This window comes from Anastrepha ludens, chromosome 5 (genome assembly GCF_028408465.1).
Source record: "Anastrepha ludens isolate Willacy chromosome 5, idAnaLude1.1, whole genome shotgun sequence".
In the NCBI taxonomy this organism is placed as follows: domain Eukaryota; kingdom Metazoa; phylum Arthropoda; class Insecta; order Diptera; family Tephritidae; genus Anastrepha; species Anastrepha ludens.
The window spans coordinates 53,506,792-53,530,197 of record NC_071501.1 but is presented as its reverse complement, the minus strand read 5'-3'; the positions used below and the strand labels follow the sequence as shown (position 1 = coordinate 53,530,197).

The 23,406-nt window shown below is 37.2% G+C and overlaps 1 protein-coding gene across 4 annotated transcripts in view; it reads right to left on the bottom strand.

The window, feature by feature from the left end:
* Positions 1-1,365: 1,365 nt before the first annotated feature.
* LOC128864911 (phospholipid-transporting ATPase VB) overlaps positions 1,366-23,406 on the bottom strand; it is a 77,973-nt gene continuing 55,932 nt past the window's right edge. For 2 of the 4 annotated variants that reach the window (XM_054104674.1, XM_054104675.1), the window contains exons 12-18: positions 22,539-22,707; positions 22,304-22,474; positions 22,052-22,237; positions 21,787-21,987; positions 21,537-21,724; positions 21,328-21,468; positions 1,366-2,964 (exon numbers count right to left, since the gene is read on the bottom strand). In XM_054104674.1, coding sequence (XP_053960649.1) covers positions 2,916-2,964; positions 21,328-21,468; positions 21,537-21,724; positions 21,787-21,987; positions 22,052-22,237; positions 22,304-22,474; positions 22,539-22,707 — 1,105 coding nt within the window. In that variant the 3' untranslated portion in view covers positions 1,366-2,915. Of the gene's footprint in view, positions 2,965-21,323; positions 21,469-21,536; positions 21,725-21,786; positions 21,988-22,051; positions 22,238-22,303; positions 22,475-22,538; positions 22,708-23,406 lie in introns of those variants that run through there. The other 2 variants (XM_054104677.1, XM_054104676.1) reach the window with 2 other exon arrangements.

Below are 23,406 nucleotides of genomic sequence, written 5' to 3'. Positions count from 1 at the left end.
GAATTCTTTTCCACTATTACTATTTGAGTATGATGATGAGTATTTTTCCAATATTTTCGGTAGTGTGCAGGGTTGGCTATTAAGATTTAATGTATATCACATTTCTTAAGTAATTGTCAAGAATGGTTCTCATTTTAAACAAAATAAATAAAACAAATAACAGTTTACAAAGATGTCTTTTTACTTAATATTTTCCTCTGCAGTTGTCATCAAGTGAATAAAAAATTATCACTTATCCGGCCAAAGTATGATTTAATTTTCAACTACCATTAGAGGTATTTTTTCATCTATCACTTTCTTAGAACATAATTAAATGACTATTTTTGACTATTCTGAAAAAAAATTTCACAAAAACAAAGCAAATGGAAAATATTTGGAAAGACGATGTTGCATGAGCGATTGAATAGCTATAATATATTTTAGCGGCGGTTTATTTACGACAAAACTGAGATTGTATTGTATTGTTGTTGTCATATTTCGCATAATTTCGTACAGCTTCGTATAACTTTAGAGAACTGCAGTTTGACTACGCTTCGCATACAACTATGTATATATAGAAGTCAGTATTTCTTAAAAAAACAATCATACTGTACTTACGATTTTCTTACATTAATTAATATAATTATATGCTTTCCATGCAAATCTGTAAAAATATTGCTATTACTATAACTGAATTTGAAATGTCATTTAACACAAGTTTCAGGAAAATATAAATTCAAGAGACTGCTAATTTTTCATAAGTTGTTATGTCTGCCGGGTTATGTCTGATTACCGACACATTCAACAGATTTGTATCTGGCAGTTTAAAATTTATGGAAAGTTGTGCGCACAAGTATACACAAGCAGACCTTAAGAATACGTGTGAAATGACCGGGCAGAGTTGTGCTGCCGAGCCCCCAATGACGTGGGAGCCGAAGTTTCTCCCATAATTTTGCTTTGAATGATTGAACCTTGTAATCTATCATATTTGGCTCTGTGACAGCTACAGCAGTTATCAAATATAAAAGTCAACAAAATACTAAGAAAAATAAAAAAAAGTTGTTCATGTTCATGGTCCTACAATTATTATTATTATTACATATATATTTAATTTGCTTTCACCCTAGGCCTTCTAATCAGTGTAATATTTTATATTGCTCTAAGAAATAATAACAATTATACTAATTTACTACAAGCCAATTTATTTTACAAAGCAAAAATTAAAATTAAAAAATATCCAACTTCGGTTTTTAGTAGGTTGAGGTATTTTTTTGCCAGAAGTTAAGTAGAACATCTACAACTTTCTAAAATTAGTTCGATTTCGCTGAAGAACCATATACAAATTATTAAAGTCCATTCCCAAACGGTGGGTCTGTGAAAATTATATTTGCTAAATTTATGATACATTCGGTTATTATAAACGTCCAACAAAGCCCGGAATAAGACAGTTAATCGAAAATTTTTAGCCAAATGGCTCGTTACAAAAAATAAAATCACCTATACACGTTTTCCGCGTTCGTTCACTTGAAAATATCTTTTCTGCCAAGGAAAGAACTGAAGAAGATAAAATATGCTAACATAGTTTTTTGGCTAGCATTAATGGTATGGATACTGCCGATGTGGGGTTCCAAAAAAAAAAAAAAACGGTGCGATGTGCCACACAATGAACGAAACAATTAATTTAGCGCAAACGAAGTATGTGAGTAAACCAATTACAATTTAAATATTTATTAAATATTTCGCTCGAAATTGCCGAGTAGGGCCCTAATTATACCTAAATGTCACCGAAAATTTTACAAATAGAATCGACATCTGTAAACGTGTGGGCGGCGTACATTTGAAAAATATCAATTATCATTCATTAATTGTAGGCACTCTACTAACTATGTCAATGAATGAATTCCAAGGCGAAAGGTGACACTAGACCAACGAAAAGGTTTTGTTCATTAGAATGCACCCACAAAACAAACAAAAAAATCAGAAAAGATAACTAAAAGAACGAACAAGCTTGAATAGCCGACATGCTGTTGGAGCTTGAAGCATACAACGATTCGTTATTTCGGTTTATGCCGACATGTAAACGGTCAAATAAAAAAAAAAAAAAAAATAGAAAAACAAATCAGCTGGTCTACTAATACCATCTTTAATAGATTCGCCTTGAAAAGTTCCCATTCGAAATCTGCTTTTCGGAATTTAATTTTTGATTTTAGATTATTTTGTTTTGGCGTGCAATTAAAGGTCAATGGCAACGACAATTAAAAATTGATATCTATTTTTTTTATAAATTTAAACAAATAAGTAATAAAAAATAAATACTTCGACCTTTAGCAGGATAATGTATGTACTATACATACATCGAAAATTGGGCCAGTGTTGGAAAATTCTAGTGTTTTGAAATATATTTCTTTAGTTAAGTTCTCAAAGTTAAAAGACAAATTTAATTTAATGCTACAATAGCTGAATAAGAATAGACCTCAAGGAGATAGATAAATTGTTGTTGACTTTTCAAACTATTAATTGAAGTTTTAATACAATGTATTTAATATTGAATTTATATTATGCAATACAAACTTTTCCTAGGAAAGTATAATAGAAAGTAGCTACGAAAACTTAAATAAGTGCTTTAAATACAGGCGAACTAGCAATAAACTAGCCTTAGGCTAATATCATAATACGGCTTTAAACGAACTTAAAACCTATTAATAAATTTATTGCTTAACTAATTCAGTCAGACACACGTACACATGCATACACTCCCGAACTGATCTTTCACTATCATACCATTTTATGTGTTTACAAAATATGTTGTCGATTCGTTCGATGATTGTTGTCCAAAAACTGCTCTGTACTGTAGCACGATGATGATGTTTTAGGGAATGCTGCTGAGGTGACAGTCCTTGGTCCATATAAATCCGCGTCATAAATAAGTTCTGTAATCAAGCAATAGACGTTATAATTTGATTCTTAGACCCATAATCGGCGATTCTGTAACATTGAAACAAGAAAAACAAGCAGTTATAAACAAGCAGTAAAAATATATTGTAACTATAAATAATTATAGTAAGATTGAAATATCATAAACATTATAAAGAGTGCTCAGTATCGAAAACTCATATTATACACATATGTACATATACGTAATGTATAACTAATAGACACGCCAAAATCAAAATCATATATTGAATAATGAAGCTGGTTCAAATTTGTAGGTTGCGGAGTTCTTTCAAACAAGTTTTTATGTATTATAATATTTTTGCACAATATAGTAGATCTCTTTCGATCGTAGTGTGCAATAGTCTAATTAAAATATTCGTAAAACAGCTTAAAATATTGTATTTCAAACTTCAAAAATATGTATTTTAATTTTACACAAATCTTCTGTGCATAGCCACTCTAATACCCAATGTCTAATACCAAGGCAGAAGTGGCAAACAGCTCGAACTCTCTTGTAGCTAACTATAATGTAAAAAACGGTAGACGAACAAATTAACTCTTTGAGATACTTTTGGAACAATTGAAACGTATTTGCATAAATACGAGGGGGGTTCAATAAGTAAGAAATGAAGACACCATTACAATTTTTTTTTTTTTTCAATATAGTCCCCTTTTAGAAAAATACACTTCTCATAACGCTCCGGCCATTTTTTAACCCTTCCAAAAATAGGATTTGTGGAACTCCCAAAATATGCCGCTGTCTCGGCGATGACTTCCTCGTTTGAACTAAATTTTTTTCCCCCGAACCATTTCTTCGTGTTATGGAACTAGAAAAAGTCACAGGGAGTAGATCGGGTGATTACGGGGGTGCAGCAGTAATTCATAATGCAATTCATACAGTTTGGCGGCGACAGCTCCGGACGAATGTGCTGGTACCTTATCGTGGTGAAACAGCTCCTTCTTTTTCGCCAAATGCGGCCGTGTCTCCTTCAATCTGTTGTGAAAACGGTTCAATAAACCGCCGTAGTCGAATGGGTTGGTGCGTGACTACCATTCGGAATTCGGTTCGAATCTCGGTGAAACACCAAAATTAAGAAAAACATTTTTCTAATAGCGGTCGCCCCTCAGCAGGCATTGGCAAACCTCTGAGTGTATTTCTGCTATGAAAAAGCTCCTCATAAAAATATCTGCCGTTCGGAGTTGGTTTGAAATTGTAGGTCTCTCCATTTGTGGAACAACATCAAGACGCACGCCACAAATAGGAGGAGGAGCTCGGCAAACACCCAAAAAGGGTGTAAGCGCCAATTATATATATATATATATATATATATATTGTCCAGTGATCGGTCTTCCTTTTTCTACAAAATCCATGAGAATAACGCCATTCGCATCCCAAAAAATCATCGCCATGACCTTTCCATGATGGGACTGTCTTCGCTTTCTTTGGAGCAGATCCACCGGGAGAAATCCATTGTTTTAATTGTTGCTTAGATTCTGGTGTGTAATGATAAATCCAGGTTTCATCAACTCGACGTAAAAATTTCTTCGGATAAGCTTAAATTGCGCCAAAACACTGCAAAACAAACAATCGCGGCACTCATCGGGCCGACAATTATTTCATCGCCAACTTATCATGTAAAATATTAATTGCCCTTCCGGTCGACACACTTATGACCTCCGTTACTTCGCGCACTTTCGTTCGTCGATCAGCGATACTCAAGTCGTGGGCTTTGTGAATGATTTCCTCGGTAACTACGTCTGCCGGGCGTCCTGGTCGCACCTCATCAAAAACGGATGTTCGCCCATGTTTAAATTCGTTGAACCAGTGTCTAACTGGGGTCATAGATGGCTAAGCGTCTCCATAGACAGCATCCTAATTTGCTTTTATTTCCTCGCATTTTTTCCCATCCAAAAACAAAAAGCGAATTACCGAACGATACTGCTCTTTTTCCATCTTAACGAAAATCACGAAACACGTCTTATTCGAATATTCCCTAAATCCAAACTAACCTATGAATCAGTCTGAAATTTGTTTTGCCGTCGTTTGATACACTATAGCACACTATACACACGAACTTATAGTGACCATCATTTTCTACAATGCTTCACATCTTCGATGTTTACGTGTATCAATTTCAGCATAAATTATGGAGGCTCCAAAATATCTGCTTGCCATAGATATTTCTTAAGTTTTGTCTAAACATTTTCAATACAGTTGGCATCAGGCAACTGTGAAGGCTAGGCCAACATTTTCATCTCATTTTGCTGTTTCTATTCAACAAACCTACGGCTTCTATGCTTGGAATCGTTGTCTTCTTGTGAAATCCAAGGTTAGCTGGTTCTTCCAAACATCTTCGCAGCTTACGGCAATAATGCTTTTTGGTTAATTTTATTCATCAAAACTGCAATCAAATTGGCGGTAAACGCAAATAAACGGCCAAAAACTTTTTCGGAGAAGCAGTCCCAAACAAGAACCTTAACTCGTTGCTAACAGTTCGTTGAAGTTGTTAATTATCAACGTCCACCAGGACCGACCTAGGCAACTATTCGCTCAAAAAAAAAAGGTTCATCCGTGAATATTACGTTTGCCCAATTCCGTTCTGAATTTGCCTTAGCCCATGCAAGTCTTTTTTTTATGTAGGATAATGAGAACAGCGTTTTTTTTTTTACTGTGCTCTCGAATTTGAGGCCTTCTGTACGTGAATGTCCTCGAATCGGGACTTTCGATAAACAGGAAAGTTGCCAACGTTTTTAATTTCGGTATATTGTTGTATCCATTTATTTGTGAACGTTTTCGATTTTTTCAAATATTTTTGTGCAGATGCAAATGACATTTTTGGACCTTTATTATTCATATACAGGGTGAACGATATGAAGTGTTACCAACTTCACACTGCTTGTATCTGCAAAACAGCTCATGACATCAACGTCAAAATTGTTCTAATGACAGTTCAATATATTGTTTATAAGCCATCAAAAGCATTTGCGTCTCAGTTTTGTTGAATTTTTTTTTTCTGTGATGGAGTTCAAGTGTAATAGTATGATTGCGTTATATTTGGCTGGAAAATCACAACCAGCCATTGTTCGTGAGCTCAGTCACCTCAAAGTGAATAAAATGTTTGTGTATTGCACTATAAAACGTTACAAAGATACTGGTAGCATTGTAAAACGCTATGGAGGTGGACCAAAAAATACCGCAACAGCGCCAGAAATGGTTCGGAAAGTGAAGGCTGGACTTGAACGAAATCCACGTCGAAGTGGAAGAAAAATAGCGAAAGAACTGAAAAAGTCGCAAGACAGCATTCGACGAATATTGATCTTTCTTCTTCTTCTTAATTGGCGCGATAACCGCTTACGCGATTTTGGCCGAGATTAACAAAGCGCGCCAGTCGTTTCTCTCTCGTGCTAACCGGCGCCAATTGGACACACCAAGTGAAGCCAAGTCCTTCTCCACCTGATCTTTCCAACGCAGAGGAGGCCTTCCTCTTCCTCTGCTACCACCAGCTGGTACCGCATCGAATACTTTCAAAGCCGGAGCGTTTGTATCCATTCGGACGACATGACCCAGCCAACGAAGCCGCTGGATCTTTATTCGCTGCGCTATGTCTATGTCGTCGTAAAGCTCATACAGCTCATCGTTCCATCGTCTACGATATTCGCCATTGCCAACGTGCAAAGGTCCAAAAATCTTACGCAGAATCTTTCTCTCGAACACTCCAAGCGTCGCTTCATCGGATGTTGTCATCGTCCAAGCTTCTGCGCCATACGTTAGGACGGGCATGATGAGAGTCTTGTAGAGAGTTAGTTTTGTTCGTCGAGAGAGGACTTTACTGCTCAATTGCCTACTTAGTCCAAAGTAGCACTTGTTGGCAAGAGAGATTCTACGTTGGATTTCAAGGCTGACATTGTTATCGGTGTTAATGCTGGTTCCTAAATACACGAAGTCTTTTACAACCTCAAAATTATAACTGTCAACAGTGACGTGGGTGCCGATACGCGAGTGCGCCGACTGTTTGTTTGAAGACAGGAGGTACTTCGTTTTGTCCTCGTTCACCACCAAACCCATTCGCTTTGCCTCTTTATCCAGTTTGGAGAAGGCAGAACTAACAGCGCGGTTGTTAAGGCCGATGATGTCAATATCATCGGCATACGCCAGCAATTGTACGCTCTTATAAAAAAATTGTGCCTGAGCGATTAAGTTCTGCGGCTCGTACGATGCTCTCCAACATCAGGTTAAAGAAGTCACACGACAGCGAGTCACCCTGTCTGAAACCTCGTTTGGTATCAAACGGCTCGGAGAGGTCCTTCCCAATTCTGACGGCGCTGCTGGTGTTGAGCAACGTCATCTTACATAGCCGTATTAGTTTTGCGGGGATACCAAATTCAGACATCGCGGCATACAGGTAACTCCTTTCCGTACTGTCGAATGCAGCTTTGAAGTCGACGAAAAGGTGGTGTGTGTCGATTCTCCTTTCATGGGTCTTTTCCAAGATTTGGCGTATTGAGAATATTTGGTCAATGGTGGACTTTCCAGGTCTGAAGCCACACTGATAAGGTCCAATCAGTTGGTTGACGGTGGGCTTCAGCCTTTCACACAATACGCTCGCTAGAACCTTATAGGCGATATTTAGAAGACTAATCCCGCGGTAATTGGCACAAATTGCAGGATCGCCCTTCTTATGGATTGGGCAGAGCACACTTAAATTCCAATTCTATTGATCTTTCACCCCAGCATAAAAAAGTTCGGTGCGAAAGAGCAAAGGAGTTGTTGCGCTTGCACGAACGTGGCGAGTTTCCTAACATTGTGTTTTCTGATGAAAAAAATTTCCCAATTGAGCAGTTCATAAACACTCAAAACGATCGGGGTTACTTGACAGAACGCTCATACGAGAATTTGAGCCTCGTATGGTCACTCGAAGCAATTTCCCATCGCAAGTAATGGTTTAGGCCGCAGTGACCGCTGATGGACGCTCTCCAATCGTTTTTATCGAGCCTGGTGTCAAAGTGAATGCGACTTATTATCGGGAACATGTTTTATATGCTGTTTTAGAGCCGTGGACACGCAAACATTTCGGTCGTAGACCATGGACGTTCCAACAGGACTCGGCACCGTCTCATAAAGCTCGTGTGAACCAAGAATGGTAAAAAAATCATGTTCCACACTTCATTTCGTCCACACAATGGCTTTCGAATTCGCCAGACGCAAATCCGATAGACTATTCCATTTGGTCCATTTTGGAGAGCAAGGTGAGGACTAAAAAATATGCCAGTATGTATGCGCTGAAAAAAGCGATTATACGAGAATGAGCCAAAATACCTCAAGATCACATTCGTGCAGCATGCAACTCATTTTTTGACCGTTTGAAGGCTATAGTCAAGGCACAAGGTGGACATATCGAGCTAAAGTGAATATATATTAAAATTGTAATTATTTTTGAACAATTTTGTCTTTGAAAGCAATAAAAATATGAATAGGTAACACTTCATATCGTTCACCCTGTAAGTACATAGGAACACTTCTTCAAATCATTTTTCATTTGTAAAACCAACGGAGTTTTGTAAAAACAACGTACGCTTTTTAAATTTCTCAGGGAACTAACAAATTGTACAACGCATATTGCGAAAAGGGCAGGCCTATTTAGCAGTATGTAAATTGTTTTTATGACAGAACTCTAAGTTTTAATTTTGCCGGTCATGCTTCCATTAAACAGACTGTACGTATGGACAGAAAGGAGTACTTCATATAGGAAGCCATACATTCAAATAAATTGAAAGAAATGTTTCATGAAACAGTTTTAGCCCAATGTTTTTGTGCGCTTGTTTCTTATTAATTATTTGATTCTAAAACACATCCGGTGCTTATGAAAAATAATTAATTCAATGTTTTCTTTTAAATTTATATGAAGAAACCACAAGAACTTTCGTTCTTTTTTGCTGCATACCCACTCAAGGGCTACGACGCCAGTGCTAACTCAGGTTAGTGTCGTTCGAAACTTTGCCGTAAACGCAACCAAACAAAAATTAGTGAGAAGTACGCGAAGCGTTTTAGGGCGGTATTTTTATACACGCATTCGAAAGGACCGAAATTATCTTACGCGGCTGCAAAAGTAATTAAAAAATCAAAAAAGTTGGTTGTGATGTGGAATAAGCGGTACAAGGTGTACAAAAATGTTGATGACTTTTCTGAGCGCGGCTTGAAGCGAGTGACAAAGTAGGATAAAGTGATCGTTCAACTTTTTAAGCGGGACCCTTCTTTGTGACTACGCCAAGCACGATCTGCTCTTGCTAAAAAGGGAATAGATGTGAGTGTCAACACCATCGAACGTCGACTGAAGGAGGCGAAAATATCCTACCGTCCCACATCATCAAAACCACTGCTCTCCGAAAAACACATTGAGAAACAACAAAACAAGAAATTGGCGTCACAGTATTGGACTGGCCTTCCCAGACCCCAGACGCCAACCCCTTTAAAAATGTGTGGGGAACTATGAAAACGCATTTTGCCGGAAGGCCAGTCCATGATTTAAAGCAACTCGTGCGTCAAGTTCGCTAAATCTAGTCCTGTTTGTCGACGAGCTAGTTCAAATCATGAAGAAGATGCCAGGCTATACTCGACAACGATGAAAACTACACGGCTTATTGAATAATTGCGACTCGTAGTTTTGTACACACTTTCATGTAAAAAAATGTTGAATATATGTATATATTTTATACTTCATGAATAATCGCGGTTCCTTTTTTCTGACACAGACTGTATCTGTGAATATATGTGACAAAATAAGGCGATCTTTTATTTTTTTGAAAATTTTTAAAATGCCACTAGCTTAGATACTTACGATGTTGCATTTAAAATTACAGAAAAATCGGTTAGAATGAAGACGAGAAATTGTAAGATAACACGGTGCCACAAAATAAAAAAAAATCGAAAGAACTCTTCAAGTAATATAGTGCACGTTTTAGGTTAAGACCAGTACAACACAAAACTGTGTTTAGAAAATTCAAAACACCCTCAAATTTTTTATTTATTGTTAAAAACCCGATTTATGGTGTTTTTGATGAAGTAAAAATACATAACTAACCCATTTTTCGACCGATTTTTTATTTTATTGGGAAGGGGAGTGTATGTGCGTTATGAATGTATATAATTCTAAGATTGAACGATTGACGTTCAACGAAAATTTCAATAACAAGCTCTGATTTGTGCAATTTTTCCACGTTTTTTTCAATGTGATGCAATTTTTTGGCCACTATTCTCCAACGGGCACCACAAATATATACATATTTTTAAACTCCAATAAAATGGGCTCGAAATAAGCTATTTTTCATCCTCCTACATTGAAAACTGTAAAAGTTAGGATTTTTTTCGTTTAAGTTTTTTTCCACATTTTTAAAAATCTAGCTGAACCGAGACTGCGAGAGAATACCGCATGACCGATAGTGCTTTACTGCTCATTGTGGCTAATTTTGAAAGATAGCAATAAGTTTACATAGCTATGAATACATCTAACATATCAAAACTCATTATAACCCAAGCTTACCTAATCCAAACTGACCAACCGAAGCTTGCATGACACAGCAGAACCGTTTGTAATTTGCTGGTAAGCATGCACAATTTAATGAGTGTGAAAAATCATCACTCTTGAATGATCAAGACCTATTAAAACTTAGCATTCTAACCTAACCTCATTTAAATTAACCTAATGTACACACAAATGAGAATGAAATTAAGTGTGTTTCAGTGCCGAACGAAAATATGTAAATAAATTCACACAGCTTGTAAATCTAGCCTATACAAACCAAACAAAAGATAACTTAACCTAAACTAATAGAGCCTTACCCTGGCAACGGCTTCCTGAAGGCTAAGCGTTCGGGTCGCATTCGGGACGTTTGCAGAGACTTCTCAGATACACCGACAACATCTCGTTAAACTAGCAATAATTGGAAAAATTGACTGCAATTTAAGTTTTGTGTTGAAAAATCAGTGGTTATTTTTGCTTAGGGTGAAAAATAGAAGACATACTTCAGAAGGACTAACATTTACTTCAACAAAACTGGAAGATTGGAAATCGGATAAAATGTAGACGAGCTACGAATTTTTAAGTGTCGGAAAACACCCAAAATCGGTTTTTTAACAATAAATAAAACATTTAAGGGTGTTAAAAATTTTTTCAACACGGTTCCGCGTCGTTCTCGGCTAGATCTATAGTGCTCATCATGTCACTTCAAAAGTTCTGATTCACTGTAGTACCGTGTAATTGATGCAATGTGAGTATACAATCCGCCAGCGACGTAGCAGGAAATGCGTTACTCAATACTTTACACCGGACACTCCATTGCTTAAACCTATTTGTAAGTGGTATCAAAGATTCCGAACTGCACATTTTTCTGTGAAGGATGAGCCTCGAGAAGGATTGAAAAAATCGTCGACCGACGAGATAAATGTGGCCTTGGTGAAGTGAAAAATTGGACCCCATGGTATGGAGCCCGAAAGGAGCAAATCCACCTGTGAATGCTAGTTTACTTCACCAGAGCAAAAATTGTTGCTGATAATCCGTTAGATTATTCTCATACAGTAATTGCAAAATGGTATACCGAAAACTGCTGACCGAAAGAGTTCAAAAATTTATTTGAAAATAGGCAAAACGAGGAACTGTACCGCTTCTTCTTACACCAATGTGGAGAACTGTTTTCAACAGTAGATTTACAGATTAAATACATTTATTGAAATTAATGGTTATTTTGTGGAGAAAATAAAAAATAATGAATATTAAAAAAAAGGACATAAAAAATGTATATATTGTACATATATCCCTTCTGCTCAAATATGAACGAGACGTTATCAATAAAACGGTCCGCGGATGACATATGGCAAAAATAAATTTTTTGTTTTTTGGTAGGACTGTTATAAGCTTACATGGCAAATTTCAGCGTGATATGTCACATAGTTTGTTTTCTGTGCTACTGTAAACAAGTCAAGCTCGAGTGTGTTCTTCGAATTTAACGATGGAAATTCAAGTTGAACAAAGAATTTGTTTGAAATTTTATTCCAACAAAATTTCGGATTCAGACAACCTATGGGGACTCTGCTCTATCGCGTGCACGTGTTTTCCAGTGGTACAAATCGTTCAAAGAGGGCCGTACATCGGTTGAAAACTTGCCTCATGAACGTCGTCCAGCAACATCAGTAAACGACGAAAACATCGGAAAAGTAAAGGAAATTGTGCTTGAAAATCGCACAAATCGGAAAATCGGTTAACGCTGAATATTATTTAGACGTTTTAAAGCGTTTGCGCGAGAACATTCGTCTTAAAAGGAAGGAATTGTGGGACAACAAGTCATGGTTCTTGCATCACGATAATGCACCAGCTCACACATCACGTCTTGTTCGCGATTATTTGAACAAAAATAATGTTAATATCATTCCACAAGCACCGTATTCGCCTGATATGGCTCCATGTGACTTTTTCCTGTTTTCCAAGCTCAAGTTGCCGCTCCGTGGAAAACATTTTGAGACAATTGAAGTCATGTAAGAGAATTTGAAGAACTCACTCGAGCTTGACTTGTGTACTGTAGCACAGAAAACAAACTATGTGACATATCACGCTGAAATTTGCCATGTAAGCTTATAACAGTCGTACCAAAAAACAAAAAATTTATTTTTGCCATATGTCATCCGCGGACCGTTTTATTGATAACGTCTCGTTCATATTTGAGCAGAAGGTATATATATATAATTGGCGCATACACCCATTTTGGCCGAGCTCCTCCTCCTATTTGTGGCCTCTGTCTTGATGTTGTTCCACAAATGGAGGGACCTACAGAAAAAGGCAGAAATACACTCGGAGGTTTGCCATTGCCTGCCGAAGGGCGACCGCTATTAGAATATATTAAAAAATTTACCCTTTTTAAAATTCAATTTACCGAATTGTGTTAGTCCCTAAATATATATGGAATTATAAAAATTCGTAAATTTAAGAAAAAACAAGCAGTTAAAAATGGTTGTAATAAGAACCGGATCTGGGAAAATTTCAGTGGCTATCTTCACCGACAGCTTAAGACCAAACAACAGGGCTACCTGACTAATAAATACGCAAAGCCTGAAGGTACGTAAAAGTAGATCTATCGATTCTTTTTAGAAATGACGCCAAATACAAATACGCTTTTCAAAGCAATGGCTCTGAATGATTTTTTATACAGGATCCGTGATTAATAACCACAACTCTCCACCAAGGCTCTGCATGTGTTACCATTTCCAACAACGTACTCGTGCGAAACAAGATTCCCAACCTATGTATGCCGCTACAAAAAATAAAATAACGCAATAGACGGGATCCAGCCTGACATTAACAAATTGATCCAAAATAATTAAGCCGTGGTCGTTCAAATTACCCGCTAAAACTCAACAGAGAGGATACAAGAACTTTGATAGGTGTATTAACCGGTCATTGTCTAATAGGTAACCATGCTAGAAGACTAGGAGTTCCACTGTAACTGGGTCATAAGGACCGATTACTCCCCTTTCTAACTGAGGGACTAGCTCTGGAAACGCAATCGATATGGGACCATTCAACCTCGTACAAAACTGCCAAAAGTATGCTAAGGACTTGGAATACCAAAACTGCAAACATTATTTTATCAGTGCCTAGGAAAATATTGGCTGGAGAACTGGCGGGACACTGTCTCACCCCACATCACGCAGCCAAAATGAGATTAGTGCAAAGCGATACGTGAAACACATGCAATGGAGCGAATACTAGGGGTACTTTGGAGCACCTACTTTGCCACCGCCCTGTTCTTTGTGGTACTTGACAAATGTGCCTAGGATCAACATATTTTTCATCCTTGAAGGATATTGCTGACAAAAGGATGAACGGCTTGTTAAAACTCGCGAAGACGTGCAGTACGAATTATATAAAATGATATGTTCGAATCCGAAATACATAGCACAGGCAACACAATGGACCCTAGAGGTCTAAGTGAGATATTTTTACAGATCAGCCAGCACTACCTAACCTAACCTAACATAACCGTTTCCACGACAGTCGGTTCTACGTTACCGAAACGACCCGGATTTATATCCGGCCAAGGACTGTCACTCCAGCAGCATTCCCCGTATGTAAGTATGGGGAATGTTTATGCTGCTACAACAACAACAACCTAACATAACATATCATAACGGACCTACGTACCTACCATACCATACGGCTCTTAACAATTATATGTGAAAAATAACATTATTTAGCAACATGAGCACATCTACAGTCAAGTCCACCAAACATTCAATTCATGAATACCTCATTGTTGAAAACGTCGAGATAGCGCTGTTGGTTATTCAGCGGCACTTTCCGCTACAGCTCCAATATTCTTAATAGAACGTCCATTTTTTGGTTTGTGACTCCTGTTCTATCATTGATAGAACCAGTTTCTTGGAGTTTTTTCACCAACCTTTGAATTGTCGACTCATTGAGACGATTATTTCCACTAAAAAATTAATTGCGAAAAGTTTTTCTTAAAGATCGACCATTTTTATAAAAAGTTACAATAATTTTAATGCGTTGTTCTATCGTATAAAGTTGTACATCTGCCTACATGACAAACGTCGAAGATGATATAGGTAAAAAAGGTACCGTGTCGAAATTATTCACTACTTACATCTAGGCGTCACTTTTGAAAGACCCATTATCTCTTAAATTGAACTTTTCGATATTTTGAACATCGATAATTTAATAAGGGGAATGGCAAAACCAATCTACAATTGTGATAGTTAGATGTTAAATTTCATTTAAAGTTTTAACCAAATTATGTAACTAATGAACATGAAAAAATTAAATAAACAATAAATGAAATATAAATAGCTATGAAATAAATGCATTAAATAAAAAACACACAACTTTTGTAATCCATAATGCTATTCTGATAAAAATGTATTAACGTAAATTCAATTGGAATTTTTAAAGAGGTTACTACAGAAACTGCAAACATTTTCTCAGACATAACTTGAAATTGATTTCGATAGATCAATGATAACATGATACAGTTAGGAAGTTCACAAGTCGTGACATTTATCGTATTTCTTCTGTTGTGATATAGTATTAGGACTGGTTTAAAGTGACACGTGTACTACTTCATGCACTGTTCCTACAAAACATCCTTTCAAAGTTGTATTGTGGTATTCAAATTTTACTTGTGAAACAAAAAGAACACTTTCACAACTATCCTAATGCAAGGAGGCGCAAAATTAATCATCCAATTTTATTTTTGAATACATTTTTTACCAAACACAAAAGATTTATTTTGTGAGATGAAAATCCTTATTTTGAGCTTTACGCGCTCCATTGCTTGTCTGTTCGTATACTGCAGCTGTTCAACATTGGCAAAAATTATAAATCTTCCGATAGAGAGAATGATTTTGCGCCACCTTGTACAATACAACAAATAGCACGACTTGTGAACAATAAAGGAGGTAATTGCATTGCAATTTTTCGGTTGTCATATTATTCACCTGATATTAGTTCTGTTTTTTATACAATAGTTTGTAATTATTATACCGTTAGTAAACAAACATAAATGGTTTTTGTTCAAATTTGTGGATTTTTACAAACTCGCAGATTATATATACATATGTAGATAATCATAAAAACAGTAACATGAGCAACTTTCGCGCCCTGTACCTTGCACCCGAAGTATTCATTTAATAGTGAGTTTGAAACCAAAATCTTGATATTCACTGTTTATGAATTTCTACTCTGAGAAATATTCCTGGTGAACACTAAACGTCAGCTTTCTACTACGTCCAACCATGACGGTACTTTGCGTTTTTTTTATATTCTCCTCTCTACGAGAGGATTCTGGCTTGCACTCTCGATTTTTATTGCTGGCTGATGTTAGCCAATTTTTTTACCAATCAAACATATTTGAAAATATTATTTGTGATATTTAAAGCTACCATATTTGCCATCAAAAATAGTTCGGCTTTCTGCTGTGAAAATGTTGCCTTTTAAGGGGTAACACCACTCTACACGCGTAAAATAAACACGATTTTTAAAGAATTTTTTTGTGTTGAAAGAAAAGGAAAACAATCACTCTGATTTGGGAAGTTATTACTTATATACTAAAATACAAAACTACAAAGTTTGATCGAAAAATTTTACAAAATGGCGGCATTGGAGACATTTTTGTAATGTGGTTTCTCTTGAAGGAGCTCCGCGGCACGCAGCACAGAGGGTGCAAATTTTAATCTGGAACAAGGAAATTTTTTTTTCTTAATCTAGATAAGAATAGCTAGAGAAACACGTAGGGGATTTAAAAAATATTAATTTTTGTGGAATTAGCAAGCATTTGAAGGAAAATACTCTATTTTGGACTAAAAAAACGGCACTTAAATAATTATAACAATCGTTTAAATGAATCTATCGAAAATCCCCTACGCTCTTCTCTTAAGAAGGTTATTATACAGACGTAGTGAAAAACCTGATTAAAAATATTTAAAATTGTTTGAGTTATGCTGCGTGCCAATTTCAGAAAACGTGTTTTGAGAAAAACGCGTTTAAAGTTTGGAAATTTGGAGAAATCGTTAGGTAGCAGTCACTAACGCTTGGTTAAAAGCTTAAAATATTTATGAAATAAACTTCGGTAACGTATAAAACTTTTTGTTCTGTATTTTAAAAGGTTCAAAGAATTTTTTAAGCTTATAAAAAAAAAAATCAATTTTTTGAAATTTCTACAGTGGTGTTACCCCTTAATTGAAAATTTGAAAGGGATTAAGAGGTTACTAATTTATCTAAGTATTTACTCCGCTCATTAAAAAAATACTGAATTTTGTCGCATAATAATCAAAAGTTCTTAATTTACTAGTCTTAATGTCCGGGGCGTTTTCCTGTAAGAACAAAGACGGCGAACTGGTGACTGACGTACAGAGCAATCTTAAATTATGGAGGGAACACTTCTCGAACTTATTAAACAGTGACAGCTGCGCATGTCACCGAGAAAGTGAAGATCCCGATACCCCAATCGTTGACGACGGAATTGTCGTTCCGCTACCCGATCATGACGAGGTGAGAATAGCTATAACGCGGCTAAAGAACAACAAAGCCGCGGGCACCGACGGACTGCCGGGTGAGCTATTCAAACATGGCGGCGAGGAGCTGGTAAGGTGCATGCATCAGCTCCTATGCAAAATATGGTCGGATGAAAGCATGCCTGCCGATTGGAATTTAAGTGTGCTCTGCCCAATCCATTAGAAGGGCGATCCTGCAATTTGTGCCAATTACCGCGGGATTAGTCTTCTAAATATCGCCTATAAGGTTCTAGCGAGCGTATTGTGTGAATGGCTGAAGCCCACCGTCAACCAACTGATTGGACCTTATCAGTGTGGCTTCAGACCTGGAAAGTCTACCATCGGCCAAATATTCTCAATACGCCAAATCTTGGAAAAGACCCATGAAAGGAGAATCGACACACACCATCTTTTCGTCGACTTCAAAGCTGCATTCGACAGTACGGAAAGGAGTTATCTGTATGCCGCGATGTCTGAATTTGGTATCCCCGCAAAACTAATACGGCTCTGTAAGATGACGTTGCTCAACACCAGCAGCGCCGTCAGAATTGGGAAGGACCTCTCCGAGCCGTTTGATACCAAACGAGGTTTCAGACAGGGTGACTCGCTGTCGTGTGACTTCTTTAACCTGATGTTGGAGAGCATCGTACGAGCCGCAGAACTTAATCGCTCAGGCACAATTTTTTATAAGAGCGTACAATTGTTGGCGTATGCCGATGATATTGACATCATCGGCCTTAACAACCGCGCTGTTAGTTCTGCCTTCTCCAAACTGGACAAAGAGGCAAAGCGAATGGGTCTGGTGGTGAACGAGGACAAAACGAAGTACCTCCTGTCTTCAAACAAACAGTCGGCGCACTCGCGTATCGGCACCCACGTCACTGTAGACAGTTATAATTTCGAGGTTGTAAAAGACTTCGTCTATTTAGGAACCAGCATTAACACCGATAACAATGTCAGCCTTGAAATCCAACGTAGAATCTCTCTTGCCAACAAGTGCTACTTTGGACTAAGTAGGCAACTGAGCAGTAAAGTCCTCTCTCGACGAACAAAACTTACACTCTACAAGACTCTCATCATGCCCGTCCTAACGTATGGCGCAGAAGCTTGGACGATGACAACATCCGATGAAGCGACGCTTGGAGTGTTCGAGAGAAAGATTCTGCGTAAGATTTTTGGACCTTTGCACGTTGGCAATGGCGAATATCGCAGACGATGGAACGATGAGCTGTATGAGCTTTACGACGACATAGACATAGCGCAGCGAATAAAGATCCAGCGGCTACGTTGGCTGGGTCAAGTCGTCCGAATGGATACAAACGCTCCGGCTTTGAAAGTATTCGATGCGGTACCAGCTGGTGGTAGCAGAGGAAGAGGGCGGCCTCCTCTGCGTTGGAAAGATCAGGTGGAGAAGGACTTGGCTTCACTTGGTGTGTCCAACTGGCGCCGGTTAGCACGAGAAAGAAACGACTGGCGCGCTTTGTTAAACTCGGCCAAAATCGCGTAAGCGGTTATAGCGCCAATTAAGAAGAAGAAGAATGTCCATAATGAAAATGTCGGGTATTCAGAAACAAATGTAGAACAAATAAATGATTTGAATCCAAAAATTTACTGATAAAATAAATAAATAATTGGCGCGTACACTTCTGTTAGGTGTTTGGCCGAGCTCCTCCTCCTATTTGTGGTGTGCGTCTTGATGTTGTTCCACAAATGGAGGGACCTACAGTTTCAAGCCGACTCCGAACGGCAGATATTTTTATGAGGAGCTTTTTCATGGCAGAAATACACTCGGAGGTTTGCCATTGCCTGCCGAGGGGCGACCGCTATTAGAAAAATGTTTTTATTAATTTTGCTCTCACCGAGATTCGAACCAACGACCTCTCTGTGAATTCCGAATGGTAATCACGCACCAACCCATTCGGCTACGGCGGCCGATATTTACTGATAATATTGTTAAAAAGAAGAACGAAACTCCTTTTATAAGCAAAATAGCAGATTCGGGTATATACGTTTCGTCGTAGACGAATGAATTGGTGCGTGACTACCATTCGGAATTAGCAGAGAACGTAAGTACGAATCTCCGCGAAACACCAAAATGAAGAAAAAGTTTTTTCTAATAGCGGTCGCCCCTCGGTAGGCAATGGCAAACCTCCGAATGTATTTCTGCCATGTAGAAGCTCCTAAACAAAAAGCCATTCGCCGTTCGGAGGCGGCTTAAAACTGTAGGTCCATCCATTTGTGAAACAACATCAAAAAGCACGCCACAAAGAGGAGGAGGAGCTCGGTCAAACATCCAAAAAAAGGGTATACGCATTTTATATATTTATTGAACCGGTACGAATGATGACGATGTAAAGCGCACGATTACTTTATGCTGTTGCATACAAACGTTATGTGAACAAGATTAAATACCCTTGAGCACCCGAGTATAAAAAGTAGATCTGGAAATATCTTCTACATATACATACGTTGGGATGTTCGCCCTTTATTGGGTGCTTTATTGAGAGCTTATCTTCCGCCTGCGAACGGGAAATAGCTTTTATGGCTACATTATTATGCCAGAAATGGTATGAGATTTTTCAGTGCATGCCTATGTGAGACTACTAGGAAATGCCTCTTTTATAATCTGGGATTTCGGTTTCTCTACGCACGAAATGTATGATATTCACATATAAATCAGGTCGCCTATGGCGGCCACAGAAAGATTCACGTGATGCTCTATTTTTCAACCCTTTAATTTAAATTATGAAAATTATTAATATACCCTCACAACACTTTGTTCTTTTACTTTTTTTTATCAACGTGAAAATTAAATGCTTGCATGCAATAAGTCCAGCAATGGAACATGTGGCCCAATGGAAGAAGAAAATTTTGCTATTGCCCACATAAAGTCGCAATCTACAAATGTTATTTGAAGCACCATTTTTACGCAGTACATGCTAAAACACGTTTTTCCTTCGATTCTTCAATGCATTTCAGTGACGTTTTTCCGAGGAAGTTAATTCAAGTAACGATTAAAAGAGCGACGTTTCCTGGACACTATGGTGATAGAAGAGAGGAATGCATGTTTACTTAGGAACTATGTGAACAGGAGCGTCAAATGTTTTTTCACAAAGTTTTCTCTCTTCGGTAAGCAAGAGCAAAACTTCATTGATATAACTTTTCGAAAAAACCAGCTGCCGTTTTGAGACGGCAAAAAACTGTAAGTCCGCAATTCGTAGAAGGGTGAGAGATTAGACTCTGACAGCTGTGATTGCATGCATTACCATGCTTTATATATGTATATACAGCAACACATTAGGGATGAATTTTTTATATTTAAAGGCCTGTAGAGGCAAACGATATAGTTTTGTTTAAACTTTATAAAAATAATCTAATCTTGTTGGAGTTAAAAACCCTAGTACTTGTCGAATGAAAACGTTTTAACAGCAGTTTAATATACAATAATTTATAAATTTGTAAGTATTTCAATATCTAATTTACTAAGTCCGCTCAATTCGCTAATAAAATATAAATAAGTTCTTTTTTAACTTATAGATAAGATTCCGTTAAAATATTATATACGCAACATGTATGTAGTCTTTCGATTTTTTTGAAGCTTTGGAAAAAAATATGCTTCGAAATCCTATACTCCATACGAGGCAGCTCATTTGCGGCGCGCCGCTACTGAAATTGCCATACCTCAAAGACCCTCCATGATTATAATTTTTTTTTAAACAATTGTGAAATTTTAAGGAATAATAATATATTCCTTAATATCGTAAAAAATTACTCAAATAAACTAAATTTTAAATAAAAAAAATGTCTGATGTTTTTAGACAAAATTTTAAAATTTGTTTCATTATATTATATTGAACTGCGTATTTTAAGCAATAATGTCTGTGATTCCTATTGAAATCCGTTTGACAGCTTCGGACTTATTAAATTTTGAAAGATCACTACACTTACATATGTCCTTACATGGCCTAGCTAAGGCCATTTTGAAAAATTTTCACTAAATGCACTACTTGCTTTTTTCTTATTCTTTTTTAATGAAATTTTCCTGCCTCGCCAGACTGTCAAATCTAAAAATACAAACACAATGTTCATATTATATAATGCATTTGCAGTTTCTGTAGTTCTTTGATTTTTTGTGAGCTAAAGTGAAATTTTTATCAAATGTAATAAGCAATACATAGATTAAAATTTTTTTGTTTAAACTAATTGAAAATAAATAAAAAAGAAGTCAAATGAGCTACTGTGAATAGCATACATAATTTTTAGAGGTGTATTAGGTAGACGAACCGCATGTCGCGAGCCAAGCGGTAAGCAACCGAATACATAATATTGTTAGATAGCACATGTTGTGTGTTCTTTACCTATAAATTGATGAAGCTGATGTAGACCTTGACCAAGCAACTAACAAAGCCTCACCTCTACTGCGATCTTTTTGCCTTTGCAGCAAAATTTTTTCACTATCATCAGGAAACAGTGAATTTTTAATAGTTATGAATAGTAGCCTGCAAGTAAAGTAGGTAGAAAAAATTTAATAACACCAGTTGCGTTAATAATGATTAGAGTAACTTACCGCGGTAAAACGGCCACCAATGCTGATATGAGTATCACGAGCCAATGTATCGTAGAGCCAAAACAACGAAATATCACCCAATAAGTAGAAGGTAATCCAAAGCAGTTAACACATGTTGAGTTGTAAATAATAGAGAAAGCGTAGAATGAACCAAGACTTATGATAATAGAGAGCGCATGTAATATGGTCTGCAATTGGTAACGTGTGTACTTCGAAATTGTTTCAATTTAAATTATATATCTTAATATACCCATGATCTTATTTCCAGTGCACCATGAACTAAATTCGTATATAAACAGGAAGCCGTTATCGTTGCCCCAAACTCCCAAATTCCAATATCCGATTCGGCATATGCACACAAAGCCATGAAAAATATCACTAAGCTTTGGTATAATGCGTCTAAAAGTACTATCCAGAAGTCATGTGGTTTATAGGCTAGGCCCAATCGACTCTTTTGAAATGATTTGAAAATTGAATTGAACTGCATTGAACGAATGTTTTAATTGAGAACTTACATGTTTGTACAAATAACAATTTCGTAATAGAAAATCTTCAGGCACGCGTTTGTCATAGACGCCAATGGCAAGGGGCGGCAAAGATGTAAATATTAAATTATACAACATCAAATACATTTGATCCATCATAACAGAACCAGAAAAGCCGCAGTACAGTTGGTACCAAAATATTAAGAACACAAACGCCTTAAAAGAGTGTAAGACATTTCAAGCGTAAGAAAATGATAAAAGCGAAATTCCAAAAATATTTACAGCATTTTTGTAAAAGAAATAAAGAATCATGCGTGACAAGCGATCGTAACACCAGTAACCGTGTGTTAACAATAAGGGCTCCAAATAACGAAAGCGCGACAATGTGAAATCCGCTGCCATTACTGCCTGCATACCCTCCTGACCGGAGATACCAACGCCAACATCAGCCATCTACATAAAGAAATCGAAAATTTCAATTAGTCCTGTTTAGAGTAGTTAAATTCACATTAGATACCTGTATCATTGAGACGTCATTTGCGCCATCACCGATTGCTAAAGTACAGAGACGTAACTCTTCTTTTACTACTTTAACCAGATAGGCTTTCTGTAGAGGCGTCGAGCGGCAACATAAAACAGATGCGCAACTGTTTGCTAGTCTCAGGAAGGGTCTAATAAGTTTTGAACTGAAAAAAAAAAATAAAAAGCATTTTATTATTTATTTTTTCTCAAATGGTCATTATATTACGGTAGGCGCTGTTTAAGAGATTTTTTGAAATGCTTCCTAAAAGTTCATAAAAGGCTATGCAAGCAAGAAAACAAGGCAAACAAACACAAAAATAGAATAAAATAAATAAAAATATATACATTAAATACTTGGCGCCTATACGCTGTACTGGGTGTTCGATCGAGCTCCTCCTCCAATTTGTGGTGTGCAAATTAATGCGTTTCACCAAAAGGAGGGATAGATGGTTTTTTTATGAAGAGCTCTTTCATGGTAGAAATACTCTCGGAGGTTTGCCATTGCCTACCGAGAAGCGACTCTATTTTTGTATTTTTCTATAATTTGATTTTTTTCCCCGGGGTTTCGTACCTGTGCACCTCCGAATGGTAGTCGCGCACCAATCCATTCGGCTACGATGGCCTGCATATTTACCCAATATAAATTCTTCTTCTAGCAGATTGAGTTGGTGCGTGACTACCAATCGGTAGCGTCTGGGTTCGAAAGTGAGTGTGAGCACGAAACACCAAAATTATAGAAAATATTTTTCTAATAACGGTCGCCAATTGGCAGACAATAGCAAATCTCCGAAGGTATTTCTATCAGGAAAAAGATCTTCATAAAAAACCATCTGCCGTTTGTAGGCGGCGTAAGTCCTTCCATT